The sequence below is a fragment of the Nerophis lumbriciformis genome, linkage group LG01, assembly GCF_033978685.3.
Source record: "Nerophis lumbriciformis linkage group LG01, RoL_Nlum_v2.1, whole genome shotgun sequence".
Taxonomy (NCBI): Eukaryota; Metazoa; Chordata; class Actinopteri; order Syngnathiformes; family Syngnathidae; genus Nerophis; species Nerophis lumbriciformis.
The window spans coordinates 41617088-41638921 of record NC_084548.2 but is presented as its reverse complement, the minus strand read 5'-3'; the positions used below and the strand labels follow the sequence as shown (position 1 = coordinate 41638921).

Below are 21834 nucleotides of genomic sequence, written 5' to 3'. Positions count from 1 at the left end.
TTGCACCGGCTGTAATACGATGGAGAAATACTGTGAGTCATTAGATAAGAAGTGCCTTTGTCGTTAAAAGGAGCAAACAGCTGTAATTGGATACCATTATCCGTACAAGATGGACAAGTCTGAGTGGAGCAGAGACCATGCACGACATCTTCCTCGATGTCTCTTACCCGGACTTTGTGAACTACCTAATTTTTCAACACAGCCCATTTTACACCTTGAAGGACTTTCAAAATGATAACAGTTTAAAGAGATTTGACCACTTTGTTTGCAGATGGGTTCATAAGGTTTATGTTTATCTCTAAAACCCAGTGGACATCATGTCATCAAGCCAGCCGAGAGTAATGCACTCTCAGAAATGATACGACCCAAGTTCGACATGCGGGATAATCATGGATAACTAATCTAAGGTCATCTCAGCACATTGACTGTAGGGCAGGATTGGGAGAACTTTGTTCTCATGTAGCTTCACTTTTGTTTTATGTGGAGACTATAGTCCAGATAAGAAGAGTACCATTTGTATCAATGCAATTATTATCAAAGTTCGTCGACCAAGCACATCAAGTCAATACAAAATGGGTCTGTTATTTATTTTGGATTAATTTTTTACTTACATTTTTTTCTTAATTACCTGAAATGATCCTAACAAACACAAAGTCGTCAGCACGTCACATCTCGGTTGATTGCAGCAACCCATGCTGGCCTTAACCGTTAACTCTTCTTTTCAGCCGCTTTCGTCTGTCCAGAAATACGCTTAGGAATGTGATAAAAGCTAGTAATATCTCTCCCTACTCGATTGGTGCAGTTGACAATCGCACACATCCTCTGCATTTTTAGTATCACTCGTTGAATGATCAGCAACAAAAGGGCGTGATACAAATGAAGCCTTCTAATATGGCCAACGGCACTGCATTGTCGGAAATGTAGAAAAATCAGAACCCTTCTATACAATGTTACAATGTTTGACATTGTGTGTGAAAATGAGAAGGGAATGTTTTTTGCACATCAGTCAGTTGTACAATAACTTAACAAATTACCTACTTAAAAAGAGAGGGAAAAGTTACACATTTTAATGAATACTTCTCAAAATTAAAGCAGCAAGATCACTTTTGATTTTAACTGATGACAAGATGATTTAGCCAAAGGTCAAATCAATACACATTTCACATTGATATATGTCAGAGAACCTTATTGATTTTCATTGATGGTCCGAGGTGAGTCATGACTAACACACGTTCAGTTACTGGTTGTTCATATAAGTACATTTTATTTTTTAATTATGTGACAACAACAAATGACATGCAAGAATCCCTATCTCTACATGTATTTTACAAATAATGATTCTTTAGTTACAAAATATATAGATATTTAAGACCATATGTACATGACATTTGCATACTACTAAATCCATTGCTTTAATATGTATTATTATATATACTTTTAATAGATATTATCTTTATATTTCAATATGATTATTATTTGCATTATTGCGTTATTAATTCTCTATTGATAGGATTATACTCATATGTGTCTATTAAGATGTCATCAAAAAACAAAGCATGTTGCAGAAGAGAAAACGGGACCATACCTTACGTTACTGTGCCTGAATGGTCAAGGAGCAGAGGCTCCTACTCTCTGTCCTTGGTAAAGCATGAGAAGTTGGCTATGTAAAGCACAAGGTTCAACAGACTATTTGTACAAGGTGCCAACAGGGCTAGCAAGCCAACACTATATTCCAGCAGCATTTGGATTCCACTGAGGTAAAACAGCGATACAGCTTGGAATCTAGCACGTAGCTTTCTCTATCCCGACAACTTCTGGACTGTCCGCACTGATACGTGTGATGTCAAAGCCGTAGACCTCTGACACCACTGGAGCTCCTTTTTGGACAGAATCGTTCAATCTCCATGGAACATGGACACACACACGGACATGCACTAACATCTTGGTATTTACCTTGACCACATGAATTTTTAGTTGTGTCACTTTCAGCAGTGCTTTTCTGTGTACCATCAGCAGGTTGGTGTCCATCCTTGTAAACATTGCTTTTGTTTTCTATTGTGTAAGACAACCCAGCTTCTTCCTCCTGTAGTCAGATCATTGTGTGTAGGTGTACACAAACACAACTCGAGTTGTGTAACCTCACAGCATGAAACATAGGCCCAATGTCTCTTTTGGTCCACCCCAACACACACTATTATCTGACACTATCACACACTCTACTTCCCACTCTCTTTGCTTCTCCTCTCTTATGCTTATGTTATCTCCTTACCTGGCTCTCCTTCACTCTTCTACCCACCCCCACCATTATTTATTTCTATATTTATGAAATTATGCAGTTCTTGCTCTTCCTCCTCTGGCGAGCGTGCAGCTGACCATGAATGGGTCTGTGCAGAGGTCCAGGATGTCCAGCCATTCCCGAGGGGCTGTAACGATGACGTAGCTCCTCGTTGTTGATGTAGCACAGCTGCACAGGTCGAGGGATAGGTTCACCCATGAAGTAACCCTCATTTTCCTCCGATTCAGAAGAAGAGGAACAGCTGGAGCACCATGGGTCGGCCGCTTCCATGTACCCATCACCCCAACATGGCCCACCCACCCCAGCAGGCTGCCAGCCAGCATTTTGTAGGGTGAGATCAGATGTGGTGCGAGGACAAGGCCGGTGGGGTTGCTGTCGGTGTCCGCCTGGATCCTGACCAAACAACTCCCTGGCAGCTTGACCAGAGGGGAAGCGATCGTAATCCTCTTGGACACGATGGAACGGCAGCTCCGCCATTTGAGTAGGGCGGTCAGCGACCAGATGCAGGGCGTTATCGGAGCGAGAACGACGGGAGCGTTTGTGGTGGCGGGTGCTGCGATGTTGCCCATTTCCACGATGGTGTTTGCGATGTCTCGGTTGAGGCTGTTGTTTCTGGGAAACAAGTTCCTGCCGACGGGGCATTCTATCACTCATGGGAGCCATCCGCAAGTTCCCGCTGCTGCCCATCACACCAGCACGAGCTTTGCCATCAAAACTCAGTGGCTGCGGGCCATCCCAGTACTGCAGTGGATAGCCCACTCTGTGTGGGGTGTACATGTTGTTGTTAAAGGGGCGAGAAGAGGACAGAGACTCTGTGCTATGGAACTGGACTGAAGAACTGAGTGTTCCCATGTTGCTCTTTTCAGACACATTTACACCTGAATCCTTGCTCAAGTCAGGCATGGAGAACCTGGACAAATGCTCCTGACGCTTGCTGACCCCATCCAGGGAATTGCCTGCTAAAATGATAAAAGACATGTTACATGTTCATACTATTTTGAATGATGATAGACTGTATACAATGTATAAGATAACTCTTTACCCATAGCATTTGACACGGTGAGAGAGTCCATAGAGCCACGAGGTGTCTGCTCTAGTGGAGTCAGCGGCTCGTTGAAGCTCATGGCATTGATGGGGTTCCTCCTGGTGAGAGGAGGCCTCCTGTCTCTCTGAAATCCATGCATACTAATGCTCCTCTTGTCAGAGAATCCTTGGTTCTGACTTGACATCTCATTGAAGCTCATCTGGGTACGTAACTTGTTGGGCCGGAACTCATCCTGGCTATGGTGCATCCAGTTTTCGTTGAAGGAGTGACCCCTCAGGGCAGCCATCGGTGTTCTCTTAACATTGCCTTGTTCTTTTCCCCAGGAATCTGGCCTCTTTCCTGGGTTGGCAGGACTTTGGGCTGAAGGATGAACATTTCCGTTGGGATTGTAGCCCTGTCTGGCATTACACTGACCCAAAAGATGAATAGATGGAGGGGTGGGAGAGGATTCCCGCTGGGGGCCCTCAAAAGCAGCAGCGACGTAAGGGTCATCTCGACTCATCCACACCTGGTTTAGACTTGGAGCGCGACTTGGTGTGCGACTGGGAGTACGGCTGGGGGTGCGGTTCGGTGTCCTGCTTGGGGTCTGGCTGGCTGATACGCTTAAACGGTCCATCTGAACTGACAGGGGATCAATTTCAGCCGACAGACGGTCAGGCTTGGGGGGAGCAGTGGACTGGCGGGCTTCTGCACTCTTTCGTTCCTGCTCGGCGCTCCTGCGCTCCTTTTTACCAATCTTAGTGCTGTGGCGGGACTCACGGGAGCGGGCACTCTGGAAAGCTGAGTCTGAGGAATCTGACTCATTTGGATCCTGATTTAAAAAACAAAACCATTAGCAACTGCTGTGATATCAAATTGAAAATGTTGACTAATTAAATTGGTCAATTACCTGTCCAGCGCTGCAGGAGCGTGAGCAGAAGATCTGTCCCTGCTTTGGTAGGAAGGGACGGCCAAGCAGAGAACGTTTGCAATGGGCACAACAAAAACATTCTTCAGTTGCGTGCCAGTGCTGTCCATCATACGTCATTTGGCCTTGGTCGATACCTTCATAGAAAACATGGATACAAATCGAAGTTAGCGTTTGAGCTTCAAAGTCTTACATGTGGTAATGCTGACGATTTTAAGACTGCCATTATGTATTTGTCAAAAAATAATTTTATTACTGGAATATTTTTATACCTAAAACAAAAACATTTTTCATTATTGTACAATTTATGGGACAGGACGAATAAATTCTCAAGGAGGAAGCAATCATCTTTCACAGATCCCATCTGGATAAAAGATGGGGCCATCCTGTCAAACGCGCTGGGGATAATAATAACTATCTACATCTCACTGCACTGACTCCGCCTTTCCACAGCTGTGTTATACAACGTCTAGGCCGATAATACCAACTCTTGCAATAAATGCCTTTTAGAGGTTTTTCTGTGGCCCGAATGTGAGAAATGAATGCTTGTGTGTCGGTACCAGATTATGCAACATTTCCTCACCTATATGTTCTCCGCATGCATCACAGTACTCTGCATAAAGGGACTCAAAGCAGTTGCAACAATGTGGACGTCCGTCCTTCATGATGTAGCGCTGTCCACCGAGGGTGGTCTCGCACTCGTAGCAACAGAAGTGCTTCATGTGCCAGTGTCTGCCCTCCGCCTCCGTGCACTCATCAGCAAAGATGATCTGTTTGAACAAGACATTCAATTCAACAGACAAAATATAGGTGACACAATATTGCTCATTTAGTTTAGAGAACCCCATGGCTAGGGATGGGAATCGATAACTGGTTCATGTTGAGAACCGGCTCCCAGGGTTTCAATCCCTGGGAATCATTAGACCGTTTTGTTAACGATTCCCTTATTGATATCTGTGGGTACGCATGACGTCACCTAGCACAGCACCGCTCAGCAGAACAAACGTTAGAATTATTCACGAAAAGGAAGACAACAGGGCAACCTGCAATACTTAAGATAGATATTTGATCAAATTGGGAAAATACAACCAAAAACATTAGCAGACACAGTATGTGATAAAGTTGAATGAATGACGCGATTTCGATTCCCCCTGAGACAGAAGTGAATCACCCCCAGCATCCATCCATTTTCTACTGTTTGTCCCTCTCGGGTTTGCAGGTCTGCTATTTATACTGCAGGTAACTAATAACTAACACTGCCTTCATGTTAAAACATGCTATTATTAATAAAAATATTACATTAATAATAGCATATATAAATATATATATATATATATATATATATATATATATATATATATATATATATATATATATATATATATATATACAGTACATATATATATATATATATATATATATATATATATATATATATATATATATATATATATATATATATATATATATATATATATATTATTATACAAACGTGAAATTAATGTTTCTCATGCATCACATGACGAGACAGCGTCTGACCGGCAGTCTGCAAGCCTTTTTCCTTAAAAGGTGTTCTCCACAGCTGGAGACATTGTGATTAGTCAAAAATATCGCGTATGCTTCCTACAAAAAGCAGATAGGCTCAATTTTCTGCAAAATAATGATTAATTCTCAGAGTTGATGACTGAAAAATTGCAATTTTATTTGACTTATATACATATACAATTTTTTTTTTTTTTAAATAATACTTTTTCATTTCTATTTTAAAAATGTTAAACATGTTACAAAACATTTTTCTGTAATTGTCATTTGTCACAGAATAATTTGTGTTGTATTTTGTTTACCACCACAATAGAATATTTATTTGAGTTGGTTTCAAAACAAAATATTATTTTCTGGTCTTTGGGGGAACTGCACTTTTTTGGAATTTGGCCTATCGCTCACAATCATTATGAAAGACATGACGACGGATGGATTAAAAAAAAAAAGCATTCTAAATATTAAATAAACGTAAATAAAAGTGCGCTTACAGCGGACCCAATGGGAGCTCCACGTTTCCGCCCATAAAATCCAATAAATTTGCGCCAACAATACTCAATTTACATTTTGTGACTTTGAATATTAACCAAGTATTAGTGATATTGTTATTATAAGTGCTAATGCAGACAAACTATTTATAGAGGTGCCGTGAGTCACCTCGGTCGCCGTGATCATATCCGTGTCTCCCTATGTTTACATACTCGAGTGGTTTGCTGCTTCCTTGCTCCCTGTAAGTTTATTGTAGATCATAAATCAAGCATCTCACCTGGACAGTAGATGGCTGAGGAGATAATCTGACAAGTAGGGACACTTTTACAGCCATGTAGGACACTGGAACTGAAAAGCGCTTGTTCCCTCCCCCATATGTTTAAAATGATCAAAATACGTAAATATTACATGTTATTATGAATGTGCCCGTTGCTACATTACATATAAACGTACATCATGTATATAAAACCTCAATGGAGGTGTTTGGATGTTTTTTTAGGGGCTTTATAGGCAGAATTTAACGGCTCCAATAGGCTTCATTGTAATTTGATTGCATTTATTTAATATTTTGAATGCATGAAAAAAAAAAACATTGTCATGTCTTTCCTAATGATTGTGAACGATAGACATAGAACATTGCAGTTTCCCTTTAAGACCTCATTGATTGTATACTTGGGTTTTTTTTTGGTTAACTGAACAAAGTTGATGCCAATCAACTTTTTTGCTATCCTTTTATCCAAATAAGAATCGATAAGAGAATCGACAAAGAACCAAACTGTTAGCAGATATTTATCAATTCCCATCCCCACCCATGGCATCATCATCGGCACCCCTTTTGTTCATAATTTAGCCTTTTTGTATTGTATTTTAATTGTAATTATATTACATGTTCATTCAAATGAAATACAAATGTCAATTAGCGAAACATGGACAATTTGTTGTCGCGACTTGCCGGCTCGTTACAGAAAATCAACAAGCAGATTTTTTTGAGGCATGGCAAGAACACTGAGATATGTTTTCACACCAGACCAGTTCCAAACAGTTCCAAGTATCTGGGTTAGCAAACGTTCAGCCATTCCCAACAGTAAAAGGCTCCACACCCACAGAGGCACACCTCATCACATGCACAGCAGCGGGGTTTCATTCTCTCTGCATGGTGCCGGCCACAGTAGAGCTTGCCATCCTGGTAGAAGTAGATCAGATCCACCAACATTTCCTCGCACATGCAGCACACAAAGCAATTAGGGTGCCACCATTTTCCATGAACCGCCCTGGCCGCAAACACCACAATGTCCCCTCCGTTTATCTGGCCGCCACACTGTAAGGGGAGGAAGGTAATGGTTAAAAAGTGAGGAGAGACTTTGTTAATAGTTTTGCATATCTATTGAGAGATTTAAAGGGGACATTTTCAGCGCTGATATGATTTGATGATACCTTATCACAGACGGCCCCATTGACGGTCAGTGGGAAAGGACGGACGTTGCCTCTGCCCAAGTTGTCCTTCTTGCGTTGGTTGCTGAACAACTTCAGCTCTCTTTTCTCCTCCTCATCCAAGGAGTTACAATAACGCACCTGCACAACACATTTCAACATAAATCCAAGATATGGCCACAATGTGTGCATTAAAGCCATATCAAGCCATAGCAAATTACGATTTATTTTTTTCACTACCATATGCATTATGGTACTGGAAATCTCATGTAAAAAATATACAACATAAAGTAACAAGATACATGTAATAATGAATAAAGCAAAACATGTTCTAGACCAAAAATCACTTCATATTCTCTACTGCTCGCTAGTGTTATTATATCTGAGTTACTGTGTAGAAATATGGGGAAATAACTACACTACACTACACTTCATTCATTAACGGTGTTACAAAAAAGATCAGTTAGAATAATACATAATGTTGGATATAGAGAACATACAAAGCCTTTATTCATTGAATCAAAAATACTGAAATTCCACGACATAGTGAATTTTTAAACAGCTACAATTATACACAAAGCAAACTATAATCTGCTACCCAAGAATATACAACAATTCTTCTCAACAAAAGAGGAGAAATATAATCTTAGAGAAAAATGTAATTTAAAACATTTGTATGCACGTACAACATTTAAGACCTTCAGTATATCTGTATGTGGAATTAAATTATGGAATGGATTAAGCAAATAAATCAAACAATGTACTAATATAATCCACTTCAAGAAACTCTTCAAATTTAAAGTGTTTACAAAGTACAAAGAAGAAGAACCATGATAAACATTCTGAATTTATCTCATCCATCCATTCATTTTCTAGATAATCTTACTCATCTCACCCTATAAAATATAACTTACTTCACCTTTTATCATTTATTTATTTGTATTATTACTTATGGAGTATATTGTGAATAAATTGAGAACAGGAAGTGAACAAAAAAGTTTTAGCAACTGCTATGTAAAGGAAAAGGGGTAGGATTAAATAAGCTCTGCTTCTTCCTACTCCTTATCATGTTGTATGCATGCAGGTTCGAAATAAACTCAAACTCATTACCTCATTGTCATGTGGTGGCAGCTGATGAAGCAGTTGTTTGATTCGATATTTCTCACCAGCGCTGTTCATGTATGGGACCTTCTCTTCAGGTAAGGAGTTGTAATACTGATGCACCTGGCAGACAAGAGAACATGCAGCTCTTACATCCAGTTGTGCAGTGATCCCTATTGTCCCGGTTTTCGTAAAATGTAATCAATCATGGGAACATATGGTAACAAGAAAAAAAACACCTCTAAATGTTGGGTTCTATACTTGTACAGTGTATTTCTATTAGAAAGATATAAGTAACAATATACTTTTTCTCTACAATATGGTGATTTACAGGAATAAAGTGAAAAAAACCCATCTTGCAGCACAATCCTTGGTAGTAGAGAATATTGTAAACATTTTAATGTATCTTATTCTATGCCAATGAATCTTGTGACACCAAAAATGAGGAAGAGATACATTTGAAACCTGATCATGTACAACTTTTTCATTCATGTTTTTTTTTTTGCTAATCCTGATTGGGATCGCAGCTGAGTGAGAGGTGTCAGTTACAGAATACGTAGAGACAAACAAACATTCACACTTACATTCACACCTATGGACAATTTGGAGTGTCTAATTAGAATATCATGAATGTTTGTGGTTGGCGGGAGGACATCAGTGGCCTACTGGCAGAAAACCTCATGAATGGTACAACTGTTGATGTGTTTTGGAGATCGAGAGGCTGCAGCCCTTTTCCACACTCTATTACAATAAAGTGGCCACCAGGGATTGCGACTGTGGCAGCTCAGTGTGATGTCTGGGATGCACAGCACAATTATGATAATGCATCCAATAATCAAACATGTTCACTAGGGGAGCTGGAAAAAATCGAATTATATTCGAAAACCAATTTTTAAAAGATATATATTTTTCTTACTGAGCGTGTATGTCACACTGCAGCCAAAAGAGGAGCTTTTGTAGCCTGTAAACTGTAATGAAAATGTTCTATTAAAATATACATGCTTAATAATACATTTGTGTCATGAGATCTCGCACAGTTAAAACCTGACCATATTTCTTGTTTAGAAAAAAGCTGTCTTGCGGACAGAACGCATACAGAAGTTTTATTTATTTATTTTTTTATAGTTGTAGCTATAAAAGTTGTTCTAGTCGTGCGTGAAGAATTGGAACAGCAAACTAATAAGGGACTGATCTACTAAGATCCAAATAACACGTGCTAAGCAGCATATAACAACTATAAAATTGTGTGTACTATTAGTGGGCATGTTGCAGGTGATCTACTAAGACTGCGTGCGCAATTGATAACAAGTGCAAAAGACAGTGCTCTTTATTTTGCTCCTGTAAGAGACACAGTGGTCTGCGCACAAGCCTGGTAGATCAGCTTTGCGTGCGCAATCAGTTTTGCACATGTTTTAGTACACACAAACCTTTGCTCAGATTTAGAACGGAGCAAAAGCAGCGTTTTACACCATCCCCACGGCCAAGGGCATAAGGTTTGAGTTTAACATTTTGGGGGACATATCAGAAACCTGACAGATAACTAGAACATCATAACCTGACACAGAACCTTATATAACTGTAAAAATACTGAACTATGGTATTTAAAATGCATCTTTAAAGAAAAATCTACCTGACATCAGTCCTCACGTGTTGACCTTTCTGGATCTATTACAAATAGATAGACATTTTATTCATCCCGCAATGGAGAAATGATATGGTTGCAGTACAGCTTTTTACATACAGTAACGGCAGTAAAAGGTAATGAAAAACTTAAAACTTGTAATAAATAATACTTATTATGCACTAACAATTACACTATGTCTGGATAAAAAAGGGAAAACAAAACACTATCTTAACATTGGTATTGAACACCAAGAAAAGCACACTAAAGCTCCCTCGGTAGTCATAAATCTTCCCTAGCTATATTACAGTTCCTCTCATTTAAATGCTTATGTTTAAAAAGTAATAACAGGCTAATACATATTTCAGTAATTTATGACCTCACCTGAGCTACCTTTTTTCAGTCTCTCCAATTTGTTTTGCCTCACTATGAACTATCATCCTCCTGATAGGATATTTTAAACATATGAACTAATAAAATGTCATACATAATGACTGTGGATGGGAATCAAAAACCAGTTACCAGTGTATCAATTCCTTGGAATCGCTTGCCATTTTGTCTAGTAGTTCTCTTTACGGTTCTTCCAGGTGGGCATGACGTCATTACACAGCGTGGCAAAAGCGCACCAACGTTTGTCGACATTTTACTAAAAAAGATTGCAACAGCGGCACTTTTAATAATACCAAGGTTGCTATTTCGTCAAGAGGAGGACATATGAGCAATATGCTGAAACATTTGAACACACAGCATGCAATGAATGTCAGGTTTATGAACCGCGCCGATTTCATTCCAGGCAATGGCAGTCATCTGACGTGATTACAGCAGACACTAATACTGCTGGTAATGTTAGCGCTATTACCTGTTAAATTGAAATGAATGCCTTCTCATTTAGATGAGCACAAGGAGATTTATTCTGACCGGTTTGGAGGTGGGCAGTAATAGCGCCAGTTCACGTCTACCCCGAGTTTTCACCGCGGCAGGGAAAGGTACCACTTGGCCAGGAACGACAAATGTCACAGAGCAGTGACTAAGTTTGTGGTCAAAAGCTTACAACAATTTGCCACGTAGATGCTTCTTCGGTGAGTGAATGTTCAATTGTAGTCAGAGAAAAGTTGCATGTTTTTTCTCCAAACACATTTTCTCTCCGTCATTATATTAAACAGGTGGAACTCATGAAATTAGAATATTGTGTAGAGGTCCATTCATGTCAGCCATTAACTTCAAATGGGAAACTAATCCGTGATTAACTCGTTACATGCAAAGTGACATACATCAAGCCTCTATTTAAAGGGGAACATTATCACCAGACCTATGTAAGCGTCAATATATACCTTGATGTTGCAGAAAAAAGACCATATATTTTTTTAACCGATTTCCGAACTCTAAATGGGTGAATTTTGGCGAATTAAACGCCTTTCTATTATTCGCTCTCGGAGCGATGACGTCACGACATCGGGAAGCAATCCGCCATTTTCTTACTTTCATCGGTGTGTTGTCGGAGGGTGTAACAACACGTACAGGGACGGATTCAAGTTGCACTAGTGGCCCAAAAATGCGAAAGTGGCAAGAAATTGGACGAAATTTGTTCAAAATACGAGGCTGTGGGGAAAGCCGACAAAGTGGTCAGTCGTTTGTTCCGCACACTTAACCGACGAAAGCTGTGCTACGACAGAGATGGCAAGAATGTGTGGATATCCTGCGACACTCAAAGCAGATGCTGACATCAACTCCAAAACTGGACAGATCAGCTTTCAGGAAAAGAGAACGAATAAGGGTATGTCTACAGAATATATTAATTGATGAAAACTTTATTCATTACTCGCGGTTTTACGTAAATTATTATACATAAACTGTGTTTACCAATAATTTAGCTAAAAAACATTTATTTTTTTCAATCATTCGAGTACATTCAGTCTTGTGTAATGCAGTATTTTGTGTCTATTTAGGTATGGTTAACCTGAGTGCTGAAATCGTGGAAAAATATATGTTCTTAGCGCGCCTGAAATGGGCTGTCTGCACTCTCAAAGTGCATGTTGTTGCCAAATGTATTTCATATGCTGTAAACCTAGTTCATAGTTGTTAGTTTCCTTTAATACCAAACAAACACATACCAATCGTTGGTTAGAAGGCGATCGCCGAATTCGTCCTCGCTTTCTACCGTGTCGCTGGCTGTTGTGTCGTTTTCGTCGGTTTCGCTTGCATATGGTTCAAACCGATATGGCTCAATAGCTTCAGTTTCTTCTTCAATTTTGTTTTCGCTACCTGCCTCCACACTACAACCATCCGTTTCAATACATGCGTAATCTTTTGAATCGCTTAAGCCGCTGAAATCCGAGTCTGAATCCGAGCTAATGTCGCTATATCTTGCTGTTCTATCCGCCATGTTTGTTTGTATTGGCATCACTGTGTGACGTCACAGGAAAATGGACGGGTGTATATAACGATGGTTAAAATCAGGCACTTTGAAGCTTTTCTTGGGATATTGCGTGATGGGTAAAATTTAGAAAAAAACTTCGAAAAATAAAATAAGCCACTGGGAACTGATTTTTAATGGTTTTAATCCTTCTGAAATTGTGATAATGTCCCTCTTTAATACAACTTTGGCTTACAGTCAATAAGTTTACAGTACACCACCTTTTCTGAGATTTTCAATTCAAGGTTGTCATAAGCTGTAAGCAACATTATATCAAAAGAAGGTTCGAAACATCTCCTGTTGCATGCCATGAGTCCATGTCATTATATTAGTTTCACCTTATAAATCTAAACAAACCTTTGCACTGTATATGTTCTAAGTAGATAACAAAGATTCTTAAAAGTTAAACATTTTTTATGAAATATTACATTCTTGTGTGTAATTTCCACTTGTTTTATTTTGTTAAATGAATATTTAATTTCAAAAGTTTTTTCCTCTGCCATGTGCTTCTTAAGACCTCACTGTTGGCTTTGTAAGGTCATGGTAGCTCTAAACTAAGCAAAATTGATGCAAATCCATCTTTATCTTATTTTTTTTCCCAAATAAGAATCGATAAGAGAAACGTTAAAGAACCAAATCGTTAAGCAGAATCTAAATGGAATCGGAACCGAAAAAATCTTATCAATTCCCGTCCCTAATGTTGAGTGATGGTCGAGTATGATCAGGTGTGGTCCTTGTGTTGTGTAACTGTTAGTACTCACTTTGAACAAAAAAACAAAAACTCTCACAGCTATCTCAACTTTCTTTTAGTGTTAATTTTGTGCGGAAATGAGATGACAAAACATTTAAACTAGTGTTGACGTAACTTGGCAACACTGACAAGGTTAGCAATCAAATCATGGATGCACGTTAATCTCAGGAATAAGATGAATTCACTCAAAATGGAGAGTCCTCAAGAAGTACAACCTGGACTCCAACCTGCTGCTGACCTTCTACCGCTCATCCAATGAGAGCCTGCTGACATACTGCATCACAGCATGGTACGGCAGCTGCACCGCTGCAGACAGGGAGAGGCTCCAGAGAGTGGTAAAGGCAGCACAGCGGGATCATCGGCTGCCCTCGCCCCTCCCTGATAGACATTTACACCTCCCGCTGCCTCAGCAGAGCTCCCAACATTATCAAGGACAGCTCTCACCCTGGCTTTGACCTGTTTGACCTGCTACCCCTCAGGAAGGTGCTACAGGGTCATCAGGTCTAAGACAAACAGACTCAAGAACAGTTTTTTCCCTAAAGCCATAACCACGGTGAACTCTCATAGGCACTGATTTTATTTTATAGTTTATCAGCTCTCTGTGTGCAGTTTTTACTTTCCAACCACAGTCTGAATGCTTCTGTATATATGTATATAGAACAATATTTAAACAACACATTCAGAACATTCGTTGTCAGGACTGGACTGTGCACCTTACCTCCTTTGCAAAATCCCACATATGCTCACCTCTTGTTCACAAACATCTAGTATTTGCTGTATTTGTCGGGCACAACAGCTGGCAATGTGCAACACCAACCCAGAATTAATGGTTGAGGCGCAAGCTTGAAGTCTCGCGACAGACAGTGATACAAAATTAAATAAAAGTTACCGGTACATAGAATGATCTTAATACTATTTGCATTATATTTTGTTTTGGAGTTCTTAAAACACATTTTTGCTACACAACCTGCTGGAAGCTTTTCCAAGCTTCTAACATCTGTTTTGTCATGTAGAAAGATGTCGATAGTTGGACATGGTTTGATGTAACGCCACTTTGTTCAGTTCCGTTCAAAAGTCACGTGACTGAATAGAACCTATAGGCAAAATCTGATCTGTTTTGCATGTGCATGTAAAATAGCTCATGTAAAGTGTACATTTATAAATGACATGGCGCTAATAGGAAATTTTACCACAAATATCTTCCTAACCTTTTTTGCTCCGTCATTGCTAAGAATATAATGACACATTTCTTCAAGCTGCCATATTGTCTCCCCGTCCTTTGGGACTGTGTGACAAGGGGTGGCACTTTCGTGACTTCTGCGGTGCTTTTTTGTGAACTTTTGGATCTGCCTACCGGGAGCCTTTTGGCCATGGAGACCAGCTGTTGGGTCTCTGCCACACCAGAGTTCGTTTGGAGAGACTGGAGGAGATGCGTATGAAGAGACAGGGCTGTGGAGCTGGCGCTGAGCACCGGGACAGACAAGCTTCACAGTGTCTTGGCTGAATGAGCAGGTATCGGACACATCAGTCTCCTTAGACGCATCCTCGCTCATCCATGCGGACTGGACACCGGCTGAGAGTTGGTGGGCGGCCGAGGGTGGAGGCTGCTCTCTTGGTTGCTTTGTTGGGTCTGCTCCTGTCTCTGGCCATGCTCCCCCCCACCCCAGTAGACGATGGTGTGGAACACCACAGAGGCCACCACTGTGTATATGTTTTTTTGTTGTTGTGGTTGGTTGCATCAGCTCTGCTCTTTTAATGTCTTTAATGTCCTTTGTGTTCTTTGATGTTTCCCTCTTACACACATGTTTATGTGTGCTATGGCTATGAGGTTTTTTTCCCTTGGCTTAAGTCTGGACCCCCTCTCCAGGGGCTCAGGCTTAGACTGATTTTTTTTTCTCACCTCCCCCTTCCTCAGTGTTTACCTGTTTCTCACCTTTTTTGTAAGGGTTGCCAGAAGTTGGCAGACCTGTCAGCGATCTTGTTCTGTCTCCCTGTAATGTTTGTCTGATCTTGAATGGGCTATAAATCTTAATTTCCCCTCGGGGATTATTAAAGTATTTCTGATTCTGATTCTTATTGCTAGGCTGGTAATTTTGCATAAAAGATTGAATCGTGGTCAGGGTGCGCATCCTTATGTTTTCATTATGTTAAATTAGTTATTTTGCACTAAAAATATAAATTATTGAACAAATATTGGTGTTCGGAAGGGCCGTAGGCGCAAACTGGCAGCCACACTTCTGTCAGTCTACTCCAGGGCAGCTGTGGCTACAAAGGTAGCTTACCACCACCAGGTGTGAATGTGGAGTGAATGAATGATGGTTCCTCACTTCTCTGTGAAGCGCTTTGAGTGTCTAGAAAAGCGTTTTATAAATCTAATCCATTATTATTATTATTATTAATACATATTTTTTCCAAATAATACATTTTTGTACAAAACATGCATCAAATTAAATTCAGGTTTGAAATGTGAAGTTATTTGACATAATTGAAAAGGAGTAGATACATTTTGTAATGGTAGGGAGGGGGCCTTAAAGTAAAATTCTGCTTCGGGCCCCACTTTAGCCTGGGGTAGCCATGATTGTCCCAACTCTAAATGGTGCCCCTGCTTAAAATTAAGCTTAAAAACGCATCTCAATCTTGTGAAACTAATATCGTGTATCGTCTCGTGAGATGAGTGTATCGTCACTCTACTATTTACTACTAATGAATGAAAACTCGACTACTCCTTTTTTATTTGCAACTGATAAAGTGAGCTTGGTCTTGCATACAATTAAAAGGAGTTTAAACTGCAAATAAGACCAGACTGGGAATTGTCCTACCTGAACACATGAACCTATTAGCACACATTTTCAATTAGATGTGTCATTGATTTAGATTACTTTTATTCCTTGGGGTTTAATTTTGAGAGAGTACATTAAAAGACACAATTACAATCTTGCTAAGCATCATTAAAAGTGACACATCTCTGTCATATTTCTGTACGTATTGTGTACTTGCTTCTCGGGGAAATTGCATTTCTGGAAGAGCGATCTAGGCGGTATTTGTTCACTGCATCACGTCCTCTGTTCAAATACTGTAATCAGTCCATCAGTCTGCTTTTTAACATTTGCCTATGCTTGTCACTCTGCCTGAATGTGAACTCGGTTTTGAAAAAAGTGTCAGCTAAAAAAATGTCTTTACAATTATGCCTCCGTGAATAGCTTGACAGCTTAGTTGCAGTGATTTGTTTGTCATGTCTGACCCCGATCCACCCCAGCCCACCCCTCCACCAACTGCAGCCCAAAGACTCTTAAAGCACCATGAAGGAGATCAGTTAATGAACCATAATGTTATTGACAAAATGCCACAAATCACCCAAATAATTACATTTCCCTCAGCGATTTTGTTCAATTCGCTACAGTCTGGCACAAAAATGCATTAGCTAATGGAGTACGTAGGAGTGGTACAGGAGTGTCAAATTTGAACTGAATACCTGTGACTTGAAGATGCATAATGAGAAAATGAACAGCCCTGTGTACAAGTGTCGGGCAATACAACCAACTTGTCTTTGCGGTGCAAAAACAAAAGAAATCAAGCAGATTGATAGGCATTTATCAACTTCTTCTATTTTTTAGCTTAAAATTATCCTTATAATTCCCTGTTTTAATGGTCAGACATGCATATACATACAAAATTATATTATTCTTGAGCAAATGTAAGTACAAGGCACACATGAAAGCATAGTTCAGTAATCACTAACATGGTCAGTCGGCACAATGAGGTGAAAGAAAAACTAGTGCTTGTCAATACGATATTATCAACACTCTGTAGCAGGCCTGGGCAGTTATTTTGACTCGGGGGGCCACATTTAGAGAAGATATACCGTCTGGGGACTGGCGGCTACAATTTCAATCTTAAAGATCCAAAAAAAATATTTGGGAATGTCCGGCGGGCCAGATTGAAAAGCTTAACGGGCCGCATGTGGCCCCTGGGCCTTAATTTCCCCAGGTCTGCTCTGTAGCAATGTTAATAATGTATTGTTAACAGAGCAAAACTGAAATTAGATACTGATAGTATTATTATATTAGTATAATACACATATTAGTACTATTATTTAAATGTATTACTTACTATTATTTTTGTATGAATATTTATACAATTGCCACAATGCGCTTCAAATTTGCGGTTTGACTCAATCACATTTTTTTACTTGTTTTTTTTCAAAACACGTTTTACTTATTTTTGGCCTACATTATGTCATGAACTATGTTAAGTCATATTTATGTCTTTTATTTATTGCAGTCAGAGGTGGATAGTAATATGCTACATTTACTTAAGTAATTTTTACGACAAATTGTACTTGTCAGAGCTGTTTTAACAGACTTTTTACTTTTGGGTATTTTCGTGAAGAAGAAACGCAACTTTTACTCCGTTACATTGTGTTCATTCCGATCACTACATATATATATATATATATATATATATATATATATATATATATATATATATATATATATATATATATATATATATATATATGGTAACACTTTAGTATGGGGAACATATTCTAAGTAACAAAGACTTAATTTGGAGTTATTTGGACACTTGGGGAACATTTAAGTGTTAGGGTTAGGGTTAGGGTTAGGTTTGGGGTTAGGGTTAGGGTTACTAATAAGCAATGATTCTGAGGTTATTGAGAAAAGACTCTTAGTTAATGGCTTACTGGTTGTATAATAAGGCCATGCAGAAAAAGGCATTAATAAGTACTTAATAATGATTACTTAAGAGCCAATATGTTACTAATTTGCATGTTAATAAGCAACTAATTAATGGTGAATATGTTCCCCATACTAAAGTGTTACCAAATATATATATATATATATATATATATATATATATATATATATATATATATATATATATATATATATATATATATATATATATATATATATATATATATATATATGTGTATATATATATATATATATATATATATATATATATATATATATATATATATATATATATATATATATATATATATATATATAAAACGTATGACTCCATTTTACCAATCAAATGGGGCTTGGCACATGACCTCACTCAAAGTACACACGGTAAAAAATGACATGGTGATGGCAACGTTTACCTCACAAACGACAAAAAAAGAACATTTGTATAATGCCCTGTCATTTGTGTTAGTTGAAATATTTACATTTCATTCTACAAGAATTCAATTTTCAACTACAGAAAACAAGTTGCGGTAAGTTGTAGATGTGTTTTATGTTTTAGCTGTGCATATGCTAACATTAGCCCTGTTATAATGACATGAGTGACGTAAAATGTACGTCTTTTGTATATGCAAAATAATGAATTAATTCTAGTACTCATGAGGATTTAATCTAAGTGTCTTTCTGTCTGGCACAAGCATGCGTGTGCACACACAAACACACAAACACACCAACTTTGGTTGTATTGTAAGTGCCATTAAAAATACTGTAGCTCAGTTAAGTTCATTTATTTATTTCATTCATAAAAAATCTAATAAAGTAATAAGAATAAAAACAAAACAAACAACATAACATTAAAGTAAATTATGAATGAAAAGAAGCAGAGTTAAAAAAGTAAAACAATTATAATATCTGCCCCCTATTTTCACAAATACAACAATTGACTTTCAATGTTGACGACGACAAAGCAATGTTTTAATTTTACGACAATTAAACCAATAATGAGGAAATCATTTTACCCAGTCATATCTTTTCATCATTATGATTTTATTTTTTTCTTTTAATACAAAGGGAGGTTTAAATAGTTTTATTCCACTATCAAGTTTGTTCCATAAACTAACACCACTGATTGGAATACTTCTTTCCATTACGACTGTTCTAAATCTAGATTCATGAACGATATAAGTTCATTTCAGATTATAATTACTTTTTCTTTTTACACATCTGTTTTCAATGTTGTTTGGTAGAATTGTTGCATGTGCTTTGTACATGAATTTTAGAATATTATACCTTGCCAGTTCATAAAATGTTAATACATTTAAATGTTTGAATATTGGGTTTGCGGGTTCCCTGTATGCATTTCAACAATTCTTACGGCTTTTTTCTGCAGAAAGAAGATTGGATTTAAATGTTTTACAGGCACTACCCCACACTTCAATACAATATGTTAGATATGGAACAATCAGTGAGTTATACAAAATATACAATGCTTTTTGATTTAGCACTTCCGTCACTTTGTGTAAAACAGCAATAGTTTTAGATACTTTAACCTTTATATAATTTATATAATATATATATGTGATTTCCCTGACAAATTTTCACCCAAAAACTTGATCTCTTGTGTTCTTTGAATCTCAACTCCTTTGACATATAATGAGCCATCCACACGTTTCCTACTATTGCAAACAATCATACATTTAGTTTTGCCAGTATTCAAGGATAATCTATTCACATCAAAACATCTTTTAATTTTGATATATTAATTTGAAACCACCTCTAACACATCTGTAATATTTTGTCCTGAATGAACTAGGGTCTGCAAATAAAATACACTTAAACAGTTTGGAAACCAAAGTAATATCATTGACGTACATGATTTTGTTACTGTCAGGACTTGGACTATGGCGTGGTTTGTTCTCCCGAGGTGCAAATGATTTGGACCAGATATGACGTGCAGGTGAATATATATTTAATTTTAACACTCAAAAAAAGAATAAACAAAAGGCGCGCACAAGGGCGGAAGTACAAAACTTGACTATAAACACAAAACTTGCACAAAGGCAGAAACTATGAACAATGAAACAAAAGTTGCAAACTATGGCATGAATAAAGAAAACTTACTTGGACGAGAAAACGGCATGAAAAAGAACAGCAAGGGTCATACGGGTGTGTGGAGAGTGTGAAGCAGAGTGATAGGAGTTTGATGTCGCCAGGCTGACTGCCTGGCAACTCCCGGGTTAAATAGTAGTGACATGATTAAAGACAGGTGCGTGAGTCGTGAGGGCAGGTGAAAACTAATGAGTTGCTATGGTGACAAACAAGAGTGCACAATGAGTCCAAACGTGGAACAGGTGAAACTAATGGGTAACCATGGAAACAAGACAAGGGAGTGAAAAGCAGGAACTAAAAAGAGTCCAAAACCAAGCAGAACATAACTTAAACAAAACATGATCACACAGACATGACAGTTACAGTATTTTTTGGACCATACGGTGCACCGGATTATAAGGCGCACTGCAGAAGAGCGGGTCTATTCAGGACCATTTTCATACAAAAGGCGCACCGGATTATAAGGCGCATCAAAGGGGTCATATTATGATTTTTTTCTGATTCTAAAACCCTTCCTTGTGGTCTACATAACATGTAAAGGTGGTTCTTTGGTCAAAATGTTGCACAGATTATGTTTTGCAGATCATCTTCAAGTCACTTTCTAACCATCTCAGGATGCGTCGTTTTGTGGGCGGTCTTATTTTCGTGGCTCTTCTTCAACAGCGTCTTCTCCCCGTCAGCCATGTTGTAGCGGTGTAGCGTGCAAGGACGGGTGTGGAAGAAGTGTCAAAAGGTGGAGCTAACTGTTTTAATGACATTCAGGCTTTACTTAAATCAATAACAGAGCAGCATCTCCTAATCCATGGCTCATTAGTGCAACAACAACGCCGGAAATGTGTCCCGTGAAAAAACATCCGACAGAATTTCTTTAATAACTGAAGTTCTGTGGGTGAATAATGTAAACTCCCTTCACCAGTAGTTCTCAGCGCTTCCATGGCGAGTTTACTGACAGATATAAGTTAGAACTTTACGCTACTTTGTATCAGAAATGGCAACAGCAGAGGATGAATGCCCCACAACAAGAAGATAGAGAAAAAAAAGAAGCTTATCGACTACGGGCACAAACTACAATGGTGGGCACGCGCAAATTTTCAGGACTTATGCAGGTCCCAACTACACATCAGCAGGTACCAGTAGATAAGAAATGTTGGTTTTGCACAATGTTGCGAAACAAAATGCCAGATAATATGTCTGCTGATAGGTGCCATTTTGTGGTCCTTATACACACACCATAATAACACCTGTATGTTGAAGCACAGTACGTCTGACTGTGGTAACCATTATGCTCTGACAATCTATCAAGCGGTGCGGCTTCATAGCTTACCAAAGTTGTACTAAAACATTTTAACAGATTTTTGAATGCCATGTGTAATGTTCTATATTCTCAATGGAACATTTAAAGTTTTGGTGTTGTTTACTG

The 21834-nt window shown here is 38.5% G+C and overlaps 1 protein-coding gene across 2 annotated transcripts in view; it reads right to left on the bottom strand.

Annotated features, from left to right (window-relative positions):
• Nucleotides 1–314: 314 nt before the first annotated feature.
• LOC133620337 (prickle-like protein 2) overlaps nucleotides 315–21834 on the bottom strand; it is an 87289-nt gene continuing 65769 nt past the window's right edge. The window contains exons 3-9 of one of the 2 annotated variants that reach the window (XM_061981758.2): nucleotides 8818–8931; nucleotides 7711–7848; nucleotides 7391–7594; nucleotides 4832–5018; nucleotides 4231–4385; nucleotides 3339–4152; nucleotides 315–3255 (exon numbers count right to left, since the gene is read on the bottom strand). In XM_061981758.2, the coding sequence (XP_061837742.1) occupies nucleotides 2321–3255; nucleotides 3339–4152; nucleotides 4231–4385; nucleotides 4832–5018; nucleotides 7391–7594; nucleotides 7711–7848; nucleotides 8818–8931 (2547 nt within the window). In that variant the 3' untranslated portion in view covers nucleotides 315–2320. The remainder of the gene's footprint in view (nucleotides 3256–3338; nucleotides 4153–4230; nucleotides 4386–4831; nucleotides 5019–7390; nucleotides 7595–7710; nucleotides 7849–8817; nucleotides 8932–21834) is intronic. The other variant, XM_061981765.2, reaches the window with a different exon arrangement.